This window comes from Phocoena sinus, chromosome 18 (assembly GCF_008692025.1).
Source record: "Phocoena sinus isolate mPhoSin1 chromosome 18, mPhoSin1.pri, whole genome shotgun sequence".
NCBI lineage: Eukaryota > Metazoa > Chordata > Mammalia > Artiodactyla > Phocoenidae > Phocoena > Phocoena sinus.
The window spans coordinates 23,433,162-23,453,187 of NC_045780.1; the positions used below are offsets into that span (position 1 = coordinate 23,433,162).

The 20,026-nt window shown below is 44.9% G+C and overlaps 1 protein-coding gene across 7 annotated transcripts in view; it reads left to right on the forward strand.

Annotated features, from left to right (window-relative positions):
- The window catches only part of ENOX1 (ecto-NOX disulfide-thiol exchanger 1), a 622,833-nt gene that overhangs the window by 461,864 nt on the left and 140,943 nt on the right, over positions 1–20,026 (forward strand). For all 7 annotated transcript variants that reach the window (XM_032611636.1, XM_032611631.1, XM_032611635.1 and 4 more), the window contains 4 exons: positions 2,946–3,116; positions 4,539–4,745; positions 8,366–8,599; positions 19,038–19,250. In XM_032611636.1, coding sequence (XP_032467527.1) covers positions 2,946–3,116; positions 4,539–4,745; positions 8,366–8,599; positions 19,038–19,250 — 825 coding nt within the window. The remainder of the gene's footprint in view (positions 1–2,945; positions 3,117–4,538; positions 4,746–8,365; positions 8,600–19,037; positions 19,251–20,026) is intronic.

Below are 20,026 nucleotides of genomic sequence, written 5' to 3' on the forward strand. Positions count from 1 at the left end.
TGGGGAGGATGGTGATCTCCACGTCTTACTCCTCCACCATCTTGAAGGTCTTCAAAGGGTGCATTCTGCTGATCTTGGAGAGTCTCCTGGAGAGGCTGGGGGTGGCTGTGTCTCCTGCTGGGGACACAGACAGTAGCCTAGCAGCAGCCACACTCAAAAACTCCTACCCTGTGGAAGCCAGAAGACACTGCTGGCAGGTGCCTGGTGAGATCCTCCTATGCTCTTGGAGAAAACAATTTTCATCTGTTCATATATTGTTAAAAAGTAATGGGTTCATACTTTTTTTTTAAAGTCTAATCCTTCCCACTTCTTCCTCTCAAATACTGAATCTCAGATCCTTTGATGTGCAGCATAATTGAAGTGTTAATTCCTTGCTAAGCTCTTTTCAAGCTACTACACTCACCATGCAGATTTCATTCCATCCCACAGTCTCTTTGTATTAATGTCTCAGAAAAAGCAAAGTAACTCTTGCTCTGTATTCAAATATTTTGCCCAAGAGTAGTATCTTTTGTCTCCATTCCTGAAGATGTGTTTATTTATTTGGCCTTCAAAAAGAAAGCACAAGTCTGCTACAACTAAAAGAGAATGCAAGAACTGGGCTTCTCGTCTCATTTTGGGAAACATCTGGTTATTGTAATTCACGGAGCTCTCATGCGGTCCTGAGTGGTTTCAGCCTTAAATCACCCTGTGTTGGCAAACAATAGTAAGGGCCGGGCCAGGAAAGGAACAGACCAATCTCATGTACGGAATGAGATTAAATAAAGGCATCAGCGTGCCAGTATTCCCATTACCAATATTTCTGTTTCTGATATATCCTCCTGAGAAGCCAATGTGTTATTTCAGTGATGTTGACATTGGAAGCCATTCTGCTGTTCTGGAGCTCCCCTTTAGAATTGACATCGGGATCAGAAGGCTACATCTTGGTTTGTTTTAAAGCGTAGAGTACATTTGTGGTAGTGGCATGTTATTAGGTCAATGATCTAGTTGGGTCATTCTAGGTGGAAACTTCGAAGTGGTTAAAAGAGATGTTTTTATATCCGGAGCCAGAGACCTGGACCCTAGTTCTGACTCTGCCATTTGTTTGCTTTGTGATGATGGAAATTTTACTTTACTGCTTTAAGCCTCGATTACTTTAGCTGTGAAATGGGAATAACACCTGTGAAACTTGATGAAGATTTCAAACGAATAACCAAAGTGTGAGTCCTGCCTCTGTCACTTCCAAACTTTTATGTCATTTGTACTTCACTTTGTTTTGAACAATTATCAGTGAAGAATCCTGGAGTCCCAGGAGGCTAGTGCTCCAAGAGATTTTCCACTCAAAAGCCCCGTGTGAGAGACGAAGAACCTGAGAACCATAATTATAGAAGTACCTCGAATGTCAGGGTGACTGCTTTGAAAGAGAATGCTTATTTGACATTTACACTGAGGGTTTCTTAAAAAAGGCCAAAACCAAGAAACAAACCCAAAACCCCACCTCATTTTCCTGAAGTAAGGCTGGTATGCAGTCAAATTAAATGGATTTCCTCATAAATGGGACAGCAGTCCTCTTGAGCTTATAAATCAGGATCACCCTGCTTATTCTGTTCGATCCAGAAGAGGAATGGAAATACCCAAAGCAGCTGGAGGAAAAGCTATAATAAACTTCTTCCTAGAAAGGAAAAGTCCATGCTGGTCCTCTGTATCCCCTGGAGAGTCGGTAAACAAAGTCTGTAGTTGTCACTTCACCTGCCTCTGGGCTTATCTGACCTTCCAGCACAGGTAAGCAAAGGATGAGGCCATGCAGGGGCCAAAGGCACGGGCTGGCTGGACGTGAGAACCACAAAGGACAGGGGGTGGGAGGGAAGAATAGGAATGGTCTAGAATAATGGGGAGAAAAGGAGAACAAGAGAAAGAAATTTCATCCCTGAGAACTATAGTGGAGGGTCTCCACGGCTACTGCTGGGGGGGATCTGTGCTTCTGTTTGTCTACCTCCGAACAGTACCACACCACCAATGAGAGTATGTTTTCTGAAAACAGAAAAATTCTCAGGAGAGGGCTCCCCTTGCAGCTACTCTAGAAACTCAATACATCTTAACAGTCCCTACTCTTAGAAAGGTCTTACTAATTAAAAAAAAAATCAAAAAAAATCCCTGAATATCACTTTTGAAATGACTTGCTTTATTATCCCACTAAAAAAAAAACATTCAGTGTTTATATTGGAAAACCTACCCTTTTTGTGCCCTTCCATTTTTTATGCAGGGCGTAAATTTGTATTTTTTATACAACAAGTAAAGATTTCAGAAGGGTGGTCAATTATTTGCTGATTGAATTATAGGAAGAACGTGTGATTCTCCAATAGAACTCAGAAATGTATATAGCTAACATTATGCCCACATGTATCTAACCCAGCCTTAGTAATTATAATCACTCTTTGTTTTTTGTTTCCTGAGGGGAATAGGTTAGGTTGGACCTGAATGCATCATTTATAAAGTATGCACATATAAACTGAACTTTCTTAAATCAAGGTCACTTGGGTAAGAAGGCTCTTTTGACAAAACTGGGTTGACAGTTGTATTCACTGGGCACTTCAGTGTTCAATGATATTCTTCCCACATCCTGGGTCATAAGGCAGTCACATCTACATCAAAGTTAAGAAACAAGATCATGTTCACAGTAACAGCAAAGCTTCATGGTGTGTGCTTTTACACTTGAATATGCTGTGTTCTGTTCTGCCATGTTAATATTTTAAATAATATAGCTTCCTTTCCACGTAGTATTAAGTTCATCTTTCATTTTCTCTTTACCTTTCTGAAATAGCTTTCTATATTGCTATATTTATGCCAGGGGAAATTCCTAAAACATAGGAAGCATAAAGTCAAATCATCTTTGCAGGAAAACAGCAAAAGTAACAACAAAAACCGGTTTAAGATCCTCCAGCCAAAATGATATCTTGTGTACTTTACAGACTCAATCTGTGTACCAGGCTTTGATCCAGGCCTCAACATAATGACTGGGATCACCCCTATTAACCCAATGATACCAGGCCTGGGGCTGGTACCACCCCCGCCAACAGAAGTGGCCGTCGTCAAAGAAATAATCCACTGCAAAAGCTGTACTCTTTTCCCCCAAAACCCAAGTAAGTGATACCTGTGAGAAGTATTTGATCATCGATTTAAGTTTCTTTCTTTTTTTACTACAGTATTGCATTCATTTTCAGATGTGACTCAAAGTTCTCCCACCTAGGTACACAGAGTGGGGATCGTTCTACAGCAGTCCTTCGTCTCTAGATCAAAACAAATATGTGGGTCCCTGTGTCCATCCAGGAGCTGAATTGACACCACGAGGGGAGCATGAGTGATTGGGGTGAACAGCCAGCATTAAGGACCTTTTTGCGCGCAACAAAGCCTAGCGTTTGCCGCAGATTGCAGTGTGAAATATGTGAATACTTCCATCCGTCTTCACAAATGTGGGAGAGAAACTCTGAAATGCGTTTTGCTAGATGGAAAACGGAATTAATTTGGCAGTTAGCAATTTGGTGGTGGAGGGGAGCGGGGAGCCTGCATCTCAGAGTTCCTGGACCAGATTGCATTCGCTTGAAGGAAACATACATTTGATGAAATAAATAGGCCAGTTTGTTTTTTTGTTTTTTTAACTTAGTCTCTGATACTAAATTCATGGGCTTCAATAGCTGGGATTTTTTTTTATTCATATGAAATCAGTGTTGCCTTTTTAAAGTGGACTTTTCAGAAGATTGCTTTTTATCTTTTTATGCAGGCTCCCTCAGATTTAGTAGTTTGCTCATTTAAATGTGAATAATAAAAAAAAAAAAGAAAGGGAGAGGGTGGTTTCAGGCCTTGTGTTTCGCAGCCAAGTAAGTACTGCGCCTGCTTTCAGGCTCTGCTCCCTGTTCTGCCTTACTGCTCCATTATCCTGCAACCAGCCAAGGCAGACAACAACCATCGGTTTGTTTTTTTGTTTGCGATACGCGGGCCTCTCACTGTTGTGGCCTCTCCCGTTGCGGAGCACAGGCTCCGGATGCGCAGGCTCAGCGGCCATGGCTCACGGGCCCAGCCGCTCCGCGGCATGTGGGATCTTCCTGGACCGGGGCACGAACCCGTGTCCCCCGCATTGGCAGGCGGACTCTCAACCACTGCACCACCAGGGAAGCCCAACCCTCGGTTTTTCGTCATGTTTTCATTTCATCATGCTCTGTACTTAATGAAGTTTTTTTAATCTTTTTTTTCTGATTTTCCGGGCCTCTGTATTATGAAGGAGAAATGAAATGATGGTAACATTTGCTTGATCTCTGTTCGCGGACGAGCATAGCCACTCTGTGTAGAAATGAACACAGAAAGTAGAGAAAGGTGGGGAGAAGGAGGGGACAGGCACTGAAAGCCAGGACATCCTGCCATCTGTGTAGATCACTCTAGAAATCCATCATTACTCAGAATGGAGAAAGGTAGTCTGTGAGTTTGACTTTCACCAGGTGAACCAGAAAAAAAAAAAAACAGGAACTATAACTAAAAGGCAAAACCCTCTGTTTTTTTGTGATTCTCAGATCTTCCACCTCCCTCCACAAGAGAACGACCTCCCGGGTGTAAGACCGTGTTTGTCGGGGGATTACCAGAAAACGCCACTGAGGAAATCATCCAAGAAGTCTTTGAGCAGTGCGGTGACATCACAGCGATTCGGAAAAGCAAGAAGAATTTTTGTCACATTCGCTTTGCCGAGGAGTTCATGGTTGATAAAGCCATTTACCTTTCTGGTACTTTGCATCACATAAGGGGGTTTTCTCGGTGCTTTGGGATGTTTTGTTACGTTAATATGAGCGTATTCCCTTTTGCCTTAATGCATAATAAAAGTCCTCACAGTTTGGGGCTGGAGAAGGAGGAATTCTGCCCTTAGGCTGCCAGAAGCTCCCTGTTAAGTCTGTGAACGCACGTACGTCCCTGCTTGCAGACATGGTGTCCCACCATCCAGGCTTTAGGAATTCCATCGAGTTTCTAATTAATGTTCTCAAGTGCTTCTTAGATGAGAAGCAATATTATGAATACTGAGGACCATTATTATTATTGGATGTAATTCTCTGGGGGAATAAAGTCCTCTGTCAGCATAATTTCAGTTTTTCAGAAGTGGTTCACTTTCTAGACACCAGGGCACCAGATCAAGATGAGTGCCTTGCAGACAGTGGTCCCCAGGCCTGAGGAGGAGGCCCAGGAAACCGCCCCGTTGCTAGTGCATTTAGCCTGGCTAAGCCCGCCCCACCATCCCTGCTTCCCTGGTGCCATTTATCAGGGAAATTCTTACAGAGGTTGAAATTAAGCCTTCTGCTGCCTTCCACCCTATGGGTGTTGGAGCAAATGTATGGAGCCTGTCAGCAAGGCCTTTGCCAAATCTAAGCATCGCAGAGCTGGTATTGAAATGTAGCTTTGGAAGGATGTCTTTTTAGATTTAACTCACTGCCATTCCCTCTCTGTCTCCATCTGCATATTTCAGTCTGTCACTCTGCACATTACTTCCCTCTTCCAGAGGCAAAGCTAGTGGGGAAAAGTGGGAAAAGAAGAGGGGAAAAAAATCTGAACATTACTACCAGGTTTACCTAACTCTGCAGTCAGCCCCGATGACCATAAAATTGTCTTGCAAACCCCAGAAGCCTTGGGGTTATTCCAACACTGAAGAGACTTTCCTGAGCTAGATAGTGACCTAGAGAACTTTAAAACCCTTATTCCAATAAAACCTGACAGTGGAAAAGAAAGCCTGAAAGTATTCCAGAATGGAGGGGGACGATAAAACATCAAATAAAAATACAACACTCGGATCTCTCACAAAGTCTTGAGCTACAGCATCAGAGTAATCTATTAGACAACTGGGGATTCTATTGAGTGTATGGCACTGGCTTTCACTGGCAAGATAACCTCTCTCTGAGCCTCTCCTTTCTCTTCTGCAAAATCGAGATAGTAATAGTGCTACCTCATCGGATTGCTATGCGGATTGAATCAAAATAAGGGATATTAAGTGCCTAGCAGGGCACGTGCAACATGGGAACCATTCAGTAAGTGGTTGTTTTTAACACAAATATCCTGATGATGATAGAGAAGGAACCCTGCCCTGGGAATTTGGGTTCTAATCACAGCTCCACCAATACAACTATGGCTTTACCCCCACCTGATTAAATGAAAGGGCTACAGTAAATCAAAGGTGTTTTTCAACACTGGCATAACATAATGTTTAGACCCAATCAGAAGACTCATAGTACATTGCCAAAAGATGAACAGTTCCAAATTTAGGCACATGAAAGTTTCAGATTTATGCCTTGATGCTATATTTTTTTCAAGCTCCGACCCGGGCCCCTGCCTGACTACCCCTTGGCATCCCACAGCAAAGGCCTCACCTCCAGCCGACCTGCCTGAGTACACAGGGGGTCTCCCAGCTCTGCCTGGGCTGCCCTGGCAAGGTTGCAGCATGGTCCTGGGAAGATCTGAAAGGCTGACTGGGAGGGGCAGGAAGGAAGGCAGGCTGCCGCTCTTACGTAAGAGCTCCTGCAAGCCCTAGCCCAGCTGGATGGCCTAATTTTAGGACCACAATCACATTTGAGGGCCAAGCTAATTTTAGACTCAGCTTCATCACGGGCTCTTTTAAGGCCTTAATGATGGTGTTGTGATGAAAGAGAGGGTGATTTTTGGAACCAGAAATGTCTGAAAAGTGATGCTCGGGACATGACCAGGGGAAAGTTGCTTGGCCAGTTGGGACAGCTGGCCAGTCTTAGGCCATTCTGCCTGCTCAGCTGTTATGTATATATCACCACGGCCTGCTGATTTGTTAAATTTCCACAGCCCACAACCAAAATATACTCTGCTTTAGCATTAATTCTGCTCCTCTGTGATCAGATGTTTGCTTTTTTTTTTTTCTTTTTGCTTGTGAACACTTTTTTCAAAATTTATTTTCTAACATCTTTATTGGGGTATAATTGCTTTACAATGGTGCGCTAGTGTCTGCTGTATCACAAAGTGAATCAGCTATACGTGTACATACATCCCCAAATCCCCTCCCTCTTGAGATGTTTGCGTTTTTGATAGGTATTGTTATGTCTTCCCAGTTTTAGAGAGACAATACCTTTTAAACCTGGGAGTGAGAAGGTCATAACAGGAATCAGACTTGAGATCTGTTTCACATTTGTAACTTTTCAAAGGTGTGAAGTACCCTACTGGGGAGAAGCCAGCCTCTCCTGGGATTTTTCAGCTGAGTTTCAACCCCAAATGCTAAAATAATCCATTAAAATCTACCACAAGGTCCTGAGCATCAGTGCAGTGCAGCCTAGCATTTCACAGTGGTGTCTCATTTGCAAAGTCCCTGCACAGCAAAAGTGCTTATTTTGCTCTCTCTTCTGGCAGCCCCTGACAGCAGGGATCCTGCTGGGACCTGAATTTATGTTTTTAAAAATCTGAGTACCCCAAACTGAAGAGCAACCTCAAAACCAAACCTCCTTCCCTTGAAGTTAGTCTGGCGGCCTGGTTTCAGTTCTGTTTGTGTTGATTTCTCAGATCAAGTTTCTGCTTATAATCTTTATAAGTTGTGTAGCTCACAGTAAATCCCCCAAAGACTTCCAGGCCCATTTTTTTGGTCTAGCTCTGGGCTCTCACACGGGCTCCTGTGGCCTTCAAAGATTGCATGGACAATTTGCGCAGTGCTGCGTGCCAGATGAGGTGCTGGAGGGGCTGTAAGGAAGGCCGCGGTGAGGCCTCTTGATTGAAGGTAAAATATTCTCCTGTGTGCCCCAGAGGATAAGTGGAAATAAAACAGTATTGCAAAATTGCCTCGGTAATTGTGGCTTTTGCAGCTGCCGAGAGAGAATGGAGCAAGCAGCATTTTCTAGGAGAATGAATTAATAGCCTGTGATCTTTTTAAATATCATAGATAATATTTATAAACTCGCACTCCACCTCTTTCTAAAAAATAAAAGGGCTTATGCAACAGAGTTACAGTAAATTGAAAATATAAAATTGAGGCCATAAAAAGTGGAGGGGGGAAAAAAGCTACATGCCCCATATTTTTCTGATCTTCCTGGAAGCCAGAAGGAAGAAGGAGTTAGGATAAGTGCCCTGGTTCTTGAGATCATCCTCTTGGCAACATTGGCTTGAAGACCCCTCCCACTGGAGCGTTTATCCCCAAATCTATAATAGGCGTACCTTGGGCCGCGCTTCCGCTTCCGGATGGCCTCGGAGGGTAACAGCTTCCCACCTCCTATGGGAAGGATGTCCTCTGTAAGGGAAAAAGAAATCAGTGAGAGCTCCCCTGGCGCGCCTTGAGGGCCCGGCCCCGACTGTGACAGTCGTGCGTGACAGTGTTGTGACAGTGGGATGTGACCCGCCTTCCCACTGGTTTCAGGTTACCGGATGCGCTTAGGGTCTAGCACGGACAAAAAGGACTCAGGCCGGCTGCACGTGGACTTCGCCCAGGCCCGGGACGACTTCTACGAGTGGGAGTGCAAGCAGAGGATGCGCGCCCGCGAGGAGCGGCACCGGCGCAAGCTGGAGGAGGACCGGCTGCGGCCGCCCTCGCCGCCGCCCATCATGCACTACTCAGAGCACGAGGCCGCGCTCTTGGCCGAGAAGCTGAAAGGTAGGAGCTGCGCGCGTTTGCTTCCTCCGCCGCCCCGCCTGCCATGGCCCGCCGCCAGGGAAACAGAGAGATCCCCAGGCGCCAGGCCCAGGCGTTTCTCCTGTCCCTACGCGTGCTGAGTTCATGGGACCGGGGTCCCCCGTGCTTCCTCCTGCTGCCTGGACAGAGCCGTGCCCCTGCCCAGCCCTCTCCCCTGCCTTCTCCCTGAATGTGTGTGTATATATCAACCAAACTCAAGCAGAGGGGGGCAGAAGAGCCCTCCGCACTAGCCCCATAGCAGGCCACCATCTGACTTCCTACCCCTGTTGAATGAACCAGTGCCTCCTCCTGCAGGCGGGCAGGTCCCGGGGCTCCTCCAGGTCTGTAGTTTGCACCTCTGCTGGCCTCTTAAGAAAGCCCCCCCCCCCCACACACACACACACCAGGCTCGTCTGCAACCGTGCTGGGGCCCGTGCAGAACAGAAGAGAAATGTAGAATAGGCTCCCTGTCTAGAGATGGAGGGGAAGGGACCCTCCTAAGGTCTACGGAAGAATTAGAACTAGAAGTGGGCACGTGTCATTTCTTTGACTGTTTTCTGTGCTCCTCTCCCGGGTTTGAGGCCCTGGGGGATAAAGACAGAGAGACGGAGGCTTTAGTACCTGCCACAGTGAACTACAGATGACTGGGGAGAGGCCGGATTTGGAAGGTAGGATGACATGTGTGTCAGTTCTGATCCATTATTGAGCAGAGTTGTTTGACTCCAGCAACGTGGGTGTACTTACAGGCAAGTGATGGTCACACCCTCCTCAGTCCGTTGGGCGTGTCAGGTTTCGATGAAAAAACAGGTCGTGGTCGCTGGCCACCATGAACTGTAGTACAAAGCCAAGGAAGGACATGACTGTCAACCAGCATATGAGCAACGTGCTCTGGGAACTCACGGACAAGTGTGAGAGGTGGTGATGACAGTGTCAAGAAAGTCTTCACAGAGGAGGCAGAACTTGAACCTTGCAGGATAAACAAGATTTGTTTCCCCAGGAGAAGAAAGGGCCTAAAGACATTCTTGTCAGAGGCTGGAGCTCAAGAGTAAAGACAGAAGGAGGCAGAGGGGAATTGGGCACAGGCGGAGAAAGGCAAGTCGCCTCCTCGGGGGAACAGAGCGAAGGTGAAGCTGGGAAAGCAGCCTGAGGCCAGATGGTGAAGGCCCGAGGGCTGCCACCGGATTTGGGTTTTATTCCATAAACAATGGAGAAGTCATTAGGAGAGGAGAGATGCGATTGATCCTTGGAGTGTTTTAGAGCATAGCTGGCAGTGTTTAAAGTGGATTGGATGTTTTCACTAAAGGAAATATGAAAAGCTGCCTGAAACCTATTTTAGGAAGATAGGAAGTTGACATTCTGTTTCTTTAAAAAAAAGCATTTAAGGGCTTCCCTGGTGGCGCAGCGGTTGAGAGTCTGCCTAACGATGCAGGGGACACAGGTTCGTGCCCCGGTCCGGGAAGATCCCACACGCCGTGGAGCGGCTGGGCCCGTGAGCCATGGCTGGTGAGCCTGCGCATCCAGAGCCTGTGCTCCGCAACGGGAGAGGCCCGCGTACTGCAAAAAAACAAAAAAAAAAAAAAAAAAAAAAAAACTTCTAGCCCTCATCCCCTGCTCCAGCCTTGGGAACCCCTAATCAGATGCAGTTGCCACTGAAACTGTTGACTTGGGAAAAAGAAAAAAAGAAAAACACCTCACATTGTAAGAGCTGTGAGTTGAGTTTGTTCAGTGTCTTATTGAGGACTCTAGCTCAGGGGACAGCCTCTCAGCTCTGAGGAAGTTTTCCAAAGAGGTAACGGAGGAAGTCGGTATATATGTGATTTTGGTGAAGGGGCTGCCTGTACCCAAGCACACATCTTAGGAGAAGGATGCTGCTAGTCACAAGGAACAGGTATCTTAGTTAATGGCTCTAGTACTTTTCTAAGTGTGGGAAGATGCAAGAATTTGGGTTCATAAAAGTTCCTTCTGAAAATATCTACCCATGTGGAAGCCTGTTCTTCCAGTTTCCCCAGAGCACAGAGTGCCGCATTCCTTTTCTCTGCCCTGCATTCCTTTCAGGGTGTGTTGAAGGTCAGCGACTGCAGTGGCTAATGACCTGATCCTTGTAGAACCTTCTTTAGTTGACGTAACCATAGAGCTCCTCTTCCTGATGCCCTTGGCATAGGCTCTGCTGCTCCGAGAAGGCGTGTCTTACCATCATAGGCTGTGGCTGTCCCTTTCATGAAAAGCACATAAAATGCACACGCAGACGTCCTCACTTTTCCATTCAGACTAGAATCCGTAGGGAGTGGGCAGAATGAGAAACAGCAACATTCTCAAGCAGGAACGTTGATTTTGGAACAAATAACTTTTTCTTTAATTAATTAAAGATGGTGTAATTATTACACCATCCAGTACATGGTGTAGTATCACCTCACCTAATGAGCTGCATCAGCTAAACTGTATTCGATCGTGTCCACACCTAGAAGTGACAAAAACTAGCACCTTGACGCCGTGACCCCGTGGAGGAGTTTCAGGAAAGTTTGGCATCTACGTTACGTTCTCACCCCACCTCTGCCAGGCTTACACGCAAAGACACACAGAAGTGTCTTTGCGTGTAAGAGTTCCACAGCATTGCCTTTCCTGTTAAAGGATGGCAGATTGGGAAGTCAGTTTGGTAAAGTCATTTGCAAACCTTGCCATTTCAAAACTGTATATTTATATAGATGAGTATAATTTGAAGAATTTAGGAGCCGTACTTTTGCCAAGTACTGTGTGATCCCTTGAGGAGAGAACAGATTGGAAATTTTAATAGATGGCAGTTACAGTAGAATGAGCTAGATGGGGCGACATCTTAGGCAACAGTCAGGTAATATCAAGCATGACAATTTCAACCCAAGCACAGAGTCTGGAGTATAAACAGCATTTAATTGCTTAGGAAATTGGCTGCCTCTGAGAGGAAATCCACTCCATGCTCCTGATAACGCTGCAGAGCCAGACAGCAGGAGCCAGGGAAACTGTTTCCCTGAAGATGATTTCCTTGATGTGGGGATGTAAAACACCATCAAGACCTCAGGTAAAAAAAAAAGCCCAGATCAGAAAGGAAATGGAAATACAATCTGAAAATACCTAATTGGATTTGACTTTTTTTCCTCCCCTGAGAAATCTTGCTATCTCAGGTTTATTACAAGCATTTTTTCCCCCATTTTACACCATACTCGTTTAGCCTTACAATTTTCTTGTGGAAAATCAGCTTTATCCAGCAAAATCTGTACTGGCCAAGTCTTTACTATAACCGACAAGGACCTCCATATCCTGCCCGGTGGTAAAACTATGCATACAGTAGATGCTCAGTAAATTAATTCCTGTCTCTGTTTCTTAGCTGTTTGGAGCTATGAGCGTGTTGCATTTCCGGCCAGCAGTGCTGCCAGGCGTGATGGGAAGTGTAGGGAAGTGCGATGTGCCCTCGGCCATCATTCCACTCACTCCACAAGTATTCGCTGAGCTCTTTGCCATGTCCCTGGCACTGTGATGCCAGGGAAGCAGCACACAAAGCCCCTGCCTCACAGAGTTTAGGTGTAGTTTAGGTTTCTTGAGTGACAGAGGCAGTTACAAAGCTCTTCCCACTATTATGCGTGGGAAGTGCAGCGCGCTAGCCCGGGAGTGGTAGGCGACCCAGCCTGGCAGAGGTGGGGTGAGAGAGGGGTGACCTTCTGGGACCCGGTAGCCCCGATCCAGTGGTCCCTGGGTCTTCTGAAGTCAGAGGAGACACTGAGTTGTAATGGTGTAGCGTCTGAGGCGCTGAGCACCCAGTGTCCATTATGGTTAATACAAATTCTAAAAAAGAAAATTAGCGGGCACCCTGCTGATTAAATAGACATTGTTCCGAGACAGTTCAACTTAGTGAAGACTGACTGGGAAGTGACTGCCCACAGATCCAAAGTTTGTAGCACGGCTTTGAGAAGGTGAGAAGCAGCTCAATACCACCATGATTACACTTTATTGGAAACAGTAGTACCAGGCAGATGAGATAATGAATTTCTCTTTGTCTAACACAGACCATCCACCCCTGGAGGAGCCCCCTGTTTGGACTGTGGAAGGGAGAGATTGATTAGACAGTGAGGAAAGATGATCTCCTGATTCACTGGGGATTTCTCCTGGCAAGAGCATTTAAAAGTTCTTGTGTCCTTTTTCCCCCTTTGGAAAGCTTCACATAATCTTTCATTATATGATGAATGACGAGTTTCTCTCTGAATCAGGTGAAGTTTTGACAGAGCTTTGCAAGCATTGTCCTTGGGATTCCCTGATATGTCATCCAGGATACAGTCTTCCTGCGATCAGCATTTGTAATTTCTGAGGACTAGTCTCTGATGTGCATACAGAATGGCCCCCGATCAGCCTGCCAGAGGGAGAAACCACGGAAGTGGTTGCCAGCATCTTGCTGAGATGGTTGTCAATATTTATGGTTCTGAGAAACTAAAAAAATCCATAATGCTCTGAGCCAAGTCGAAGTTCCATTAGCTAGAAGCCAGGCTTCCTTCTCAGGGCAAAGGAAATATGAAGCACGGGAACCTGTTTGAGAATGACGTCCTTGGACGTTACTGACCTTCACAAGGCAAGATAGACCATTTCAACTAGAAACATTTTACCTGATCCAAAAGCAGGAAAAATCAGTGCATGTTTATGTTGTCCCCGCTGAATTTTCTCATTTTCACAGGTACTAAATTGTTGGAGAGATTGTGTGTGTGTGTGTGTGTGTGTGTGTCTGTGTGTGTGTAAGTGAACTTGTAGGTATGTCGAGGGTAGAGGGGGAAGTATTAACATTTATGTAGCCTTTCACACTATCAGTGATTTGAAGGCTAGGTAAGGTACCACCCCTCTTGATGGTTAATTGAGCAGCCAGAGAATGGAGATTTGTTTAGGGATGTCTAAGTTTTAGGTACACATAGTGAAATCTTGGGGATGTTGTAGTATCAGTGCCGTCCTGGAATGTCCATTCTACCTGAATCAGTATGTGACTGTACACTATAAGTTATTTCCACCTATCATAGATGCTAGAAATCAGGGACAGCTGTATAGACATACCACTCATTCTGTGTGTGTGTGTGTGTGTGTGTGTGTGTGTGTGTGTGTGTGTCTATCCCCATTTCTGTGGAAAGAAAAGTGTTGTAGGATGTCTTCCTTTTTTCCCTCATTCTCGAGACGTTTTGTTCAAACATGGAATCTCCCTTCCTGTCATTCCTTTCTAGACCCACCAGAAATCAGGCTACTCCAACCCACTTCAGTTTTCATATTCAGGGCTCGTGGCCTGGCTCTTGTCACACTTATTGTTCTGAAATTCAGGGCCAGATCTCCCTGTGCACCCAAAGAGGGAGAAGAAATACAAAATGAGCCTGTATCAGTGATTTTACTTAACTCACTAATTAATGAGAGAATGAGTAAATGTTAAAACTGGTTCAAAAGAGAGTTTGCTTTGTAAAGACATATTTTCTTCTGGACAAAAATTCATTTACGTTGTTACAGAGAAGAATTATTTGCATTGTTATGCCTTTTCACAATTTGTCTTCTGTCCCTAAAGAGTTGTAAAATAGCCTAGTCAATAACAATTAGAGATTCACATCCCTGGAAAATCAGATAATCCCAGAGGCGGTGGAGAGGATCCTCTAGCCCAGCATTCCATCGAAAGGGGCTGCAGTCTCTGTGCCCATTTCCAAGACTTTGACATTTTTTTTTCACATTTTTTTCTGGGATGAAGATGACTGACGTTTAAGCAGCTCTTCTTTAAATGGGGGTGGAGGTTTTGGGGACAGGGATTCACAAAGCTCATGAGAATCACATCAGAGCCTTTCAGTATTCGCCACTCTCTCAGATGCTACTTTCCATTTCAGGTTTTCATTATCTTTTAACTTCGGTGAGCTCCTCACCAGTTTCCCTGGCTTTTATTGAGTGACTTCTTCTAGCGCTTCTCCGGTTTCAATGTGCATATGAAACGCTTGGACTAGGTTACAGATTCTGAGTCTGGAGGCCTGAGTACGGTGAGGCTACGTTTTTGATAAGCCCCCAAACGAGGCTCGTGCTTGTGGTCTTTGACTAGCAAAGATGTGTGCCATATGCAATTTTTAGAATGCCTCCTACGTGCCCCATGCCCAGTAAACGTGGAAAAGAGGGATAGGGAGGGAGGTGACGAGAAATGAAATGAGATGGGTATGGATTCAGCTACTGAAGTGTGATAATCATTATATTATTTAGTCCTCACGAAGCTGAATACAAAGGTTATTACCTTCCCAGAATTAAAAAGCTAAATTCAAAGCTAAACGCAAGGGTTATTGCCTTCCAGAATTTAAAAAAAAAAAAAACTTTCAAAAAGATTTTTAAGTCACTGGATAAGCTGATTAGCTTACTGTGGAAAGCTCTGCTTCTGTGTAATTATCTGATATCTCTCTTAACTTTCATTGCTTATGGTAATAACCTCGGAGGCCTGGAGGATGAAAGGACCAGCCAGCTTAAGTGCCATGAGAACATTTATCTCTGGTAGACAATGTGAAAACACTCTTCAACCTGAAATTAAAATGTTTATTATCAACTGGTATTTCCCAACTTTTGACCACTGGATTTGCTGTAACTCTCCAGCGCTAACGCACTGCAGATCTATTAGAAATAGAGTATAATGAAAGAAACTACGAAGGGAAAAACTCAGAGTGAGCAGAAGACTGAAATATGTTTTGGAAGTTTTCTTCTCACGTTGACCCCTCAGAACTGGAGGGCCAGTGGATACATGAACCAATGATTACTGTACAGAGTGACTGATGTTTTCATAGCAGGATAGGTAGGGAATTGTGGAAACGTAGCAAAGGGACACCGAATTCATGTTAGGGTTGCAGAAAAGCTTCCTTTATGAAAGGCACTTAGGCTGACTCTTGAGGGAAGCATAGCAGTTAGCCGGGTGGACCAGGAGTTCCGGGGCCCCTAGAATGAGTGCACAGTACATGCAAAAGCAGGGAGACAAGCCCATGGTCCTTAACAAAGAGAAGCGTGACAAAGGAATGGCGAATGGATTGAAGGGGAAACTGCAGCTCAAGGGAGGCCATGGAGCAAACAGTTGCAGTAGGCCAGGTGTGACATTGTGAAGACGCTGATTAGAAAACATTGGGCAATTCTTAATGAGCAAATGGTCCATAGTCACTCCAAACTATGCCAATTTCCCCAGTTCTTTGTGTGGAGAAGGCATGTCTGCACATTCTAGTTTCTGAAGGGCACCCATGTTCAGAGTTGAACCCACGCACGTTCACAGAAAGTATTTGGAATTTTTTATAAGTGCGTCTTTGATGTGATTTTTATGAGCTGTGTTAATTTATTTCTGCATGAATAGCTTTAGGAGTGCCGCAATCTAAATCCTGTTTAAATTAGTTTATACTGTTTTCTGTTTTCTCTGTGATCTTTCCCCTGAATCCAGAATTGAATTTTCATTTGGGTATTGAAAATGACCGCTCCCAACACCCTCCTGTAGCCATTCAGGGGGAGCTGCTGGCTTCGTCTTCATTTAATATAAAGTCACGTCTTACATGGCAACAGACATCGACTAGACTTAGCCAGCCGTAGGTTAGCTAATGTTTTCACAGTTAATTTGAACGTCAGTACATCAGTCATCCACCAGCCCGCCTCAGAAAGTTCAGAAACGAGGTTGAAATTGGGAGTTTTCAAAACTATGTACTAAGCCATATATATATGAGATATACACAGTATATAATGTACATTTTATTTTACATATACTGAGAAAATGGAATTCTGCCTACTATTACTTGTTACAATGTTAGAAAGTCTCTTACCTACTTACTTTTTCAGCTGTGTATTTTCAGTTGCTTAATCCTAAAATTGCTGTCTCTCTTTCTGAAAACTATCAATTAGCTCTAATCTGGTGAACTTATGCTTTAGGTCTAAGAGTGAAGAACGATAAAAATTGGCTCTTAGGTCATTCAATGAGACATGCATTTTTACAATTTAAGTGTGCTCTTCCTGACAGTAAATTAGGGTATTTATGAACTGCGTGACCACAAGCAAGAGAAGAAAACACTGCGCCCATGCGAGGGTGAAAGAAAGATGGGACCCCGTTGCTCTCTCTCTCTCTCTCCTTGGAAGCCCCATAATGAAAACATCTAGGATTTTTCTCTGTGTTACATAGAGATGCAAGTCACAGCAAAGGCGAAAAATGGTCCATGAAGTCAGAGTTCTCTTTTCTGTTGTTGTTATTTTTTAAGAGGGGGGGAAAAAAAAGAAAAGATTTCTTATACGCATTAGGTTGATTTCTGCTGTCTTTTCGGAGGCCCATTCTCCTAACACATGTCTGCAGAGAGGCAGAGAGAGGGAGAGAGGCAGAATTTATTCTGACTGTAAGGGTCGCAGTGGGGCTCCCACAAGCATAATGCTGAATTACGGGCCTCTCCACGGGTTGAACGCAGTGTTAAGTCGTGTGATGGATTCTATCTTATACAAGCCGCTCTGGTCCATGAAATAAGAACCCCGTGCAGCTGGAGTTCATTGAGGGTTGAACTCAGACTGAAATTCCAGAGTTAACAAAACTGTGCAAACCAGCTGTGACGCTGAACAAGTGCGCGCTCAACTGCGGGTTGGTTGAAATTGGCAAGGAAACTTGAGTCTTTCACGTGCAGGCCGCCCTATGGGCCTTCCCCAGGCCACTTATCTCCTGGGATCAAAGCGTGAGGGCAGATGGGGCAGGTTTGCCCAGGAGTAAAGCTTTGATCCCCAAGCCCAGACTGGCACCACCCAGGTGGGAGAGGGCCCGGGACGGTGACCCATCAACAGCAGGATTTCCATCCTGGAGAATCCGCGGGCGCTGGGTCAAGCGACCCTACCTTCACTCAGTGCAAGTACCTCCTGGGCAGGAAGCAGCCACAGCAGTGAAGTGCCCTGGTCTGAAAGGGGGCCTCTGGGAGAAAAGGTACTCAAGGTGTTCCCACAGCGCTCTGCCAAATTCACAAAGCACTCCGCAAATGCAGGCTTTGTATGGTGTGTAAAATACTAACAGCGGTGGTTGATTGTAAAACCTCTGGTGAGTAAAATAAAATAAAATTCCTTTACTAAATATGAATCACCCTCTGTTCATCTAGAGTGTGTATGTATGTGTGTGTGTATATGTATGCACACAATATATAATAATATATAAACAATGGACGATACACATACAGTGTATAAGGATGTCTCTGGTGTCTCTGGTGTTCCTCTAGCAGAGGGAACATGGTAGTCACTTAGTGTTTGTCAGATGCGTGAGAAGCATTTGAATCTTTTAGTCTAATTTTGCTTCTTAGTTTTAGAACTCAGATTCTACTCCGTTTACTTGGAAAATGTAGGATGTTTTTTAAAATTTTTATTGAAGTCTAGTTAATTTACAATGTTGTGTTAGTTTCTAGGATATTTCTCTTAAATCACATCTTTTCGGGGGTAAAAAAATAGGGATGAAAGGCTCGTCTCCTCAAGTTTGTCTGGAAAATACGCAGTAAGCCTTCAGCAATGGGATCAATTAATGTTGTAATAACTGACATACAGCTTCCACTTCCAGTTAACTTAATCTCCTTCAAACTTGCTTCTTCTCCACCTCCAAGTCAGTCGTAAAACACAGATCTGTTCCAGTAACTATTTGCGAACGGGCAAGTATATTGATTTCTTTGAAATAAACTTTATCACTTATTTACAGGTAGAACCTCCCATCCCCTCCCCCCATCAACACACCCCTCAAACCAAGTTCAAATGGGTTTCCAGTAGCCTTCGAAGGCAAACACTGACCACCTCGGAACAGGTCCTCTTTCGTTGAAAACAAGGAAATATTCTAGTTTTCAGCCTAATCAAATATGTTCTATTAAACCTAAAGTGAAATTAGTTTTGAACTGTAGTAGTAGAAGAATTGACCTATTCCTACTACCACCTTGGGAACAATATCTCACATCACAACCACTTCTAAAAGTAATTTAATCTGTCATCCACATCTTGACAATAACTCAGCAGATTCTAAGTCAGAAAACTAGTAGCACCGTATGCGATTTCTGGCGAAAGAATAAAGAAATCAGCTGGAGGCCAAATAGGTGAATAACTGTTTTTCGAGCCAGTCTTAAGAAGGAGAAATCTGGGTTTGGTGGAAGAGTGCGGGTGTACCATATTTCAAAGGATGCCCAGAACAGATCTTCTAAAACTGAGCTCATCGAGAGGGTGAACCACCCTTTGTTTCTTGGGTTGCTTGTGCAGTGCCGTGGAGTTAGCTGTGGGAAGACAAGCTAAGTGATGATGGAGCCATTAGTCGCAGGAAAGCTCACAAGGTCAAGTTCTGAACACACATCCATTAGGATGGACCGTGCTTTGCCTTTAGAGAGGAACCAAAGTGAAAACCAAAATCTCTCCTGGGCGTGATTTGGACTTGGTGGTTTTGCATTTCCAGACGATAGCAAGTTTTCAGAGGCCATCACAGTGCTGCTGTCCTGGATTGAGCGAGGGGAAGTAAACCGGCGGTCCGCAAACCAGTTCTATTCCATGGTGCAGTCGGCCAACAGCCATGTCCGCCGGCTGATGAACGAGAAAGCCACCCATGAGCAGGAGATGGAGGAGGCCAAGGAGAATTTCAAAAATGCCTTAACCGGGATCCTCACTCAATGTAAGTAAGATTTGGGGGGGCCATCTCTTTTGTCACGACGTTGCCTTTTCTTATGTACTCTTTTTTTTTTCATTTGGGGGTAAGTAGTCCCATAATTTCCCATCTTACTCCATATCGAATGGCAAAACCTCATAACCAATTTCATGTCCTGTGGCAACTTGGAGGAACACGGACCCCGCCCTGAGAGCTTACTTCTCAAGGTGAGCAGCATTTCTGTAGCTTTTCCTCAGAACACCCGGCCTGGCCCCCAGGGCGGGGCAGACAGACGCTGCTTCGGTGCCTGCTGGACCCACTGCAGTTCACACCGCCCCTGCAGGGTGGCCACCCTCACGTGCGGGCTCTACACCCAGACCCTCACATCCTCCCCGTGCCGAGAGTAGAAGCAGCCCCTGAATACACTGTCACGCGTTGTCCTTGGGCTCTGTTTAGAAAGAAGGTCAGAAAGACTCCTCAGGATCCTTTATTTGAGGTGAGCCTTGGCTGTCAACACAGGCAACTCAGGAGTAGAGATTTTTCTGCAGTATTATTTTTTGTCCTTTTTTTCATTTGGAAAGCAAATTGCCTGAACCACTGGATGCCGGTGATTTTTCACGTCCAGGTCCTAAACTGATGAAAGGGAGTAAACGGGGCTTTTTCTCATAGAACAATAGTTAGGGAAATTACCCAGGGCTCTATTCAAAACAAAGGGCATATATTTTTTTACGGGCACTCTGCATCTGTAGTTAATGTCACAGTGGCGTCGCGCCTCACAGCTGATCATGTGCCCCTCGCTTGGT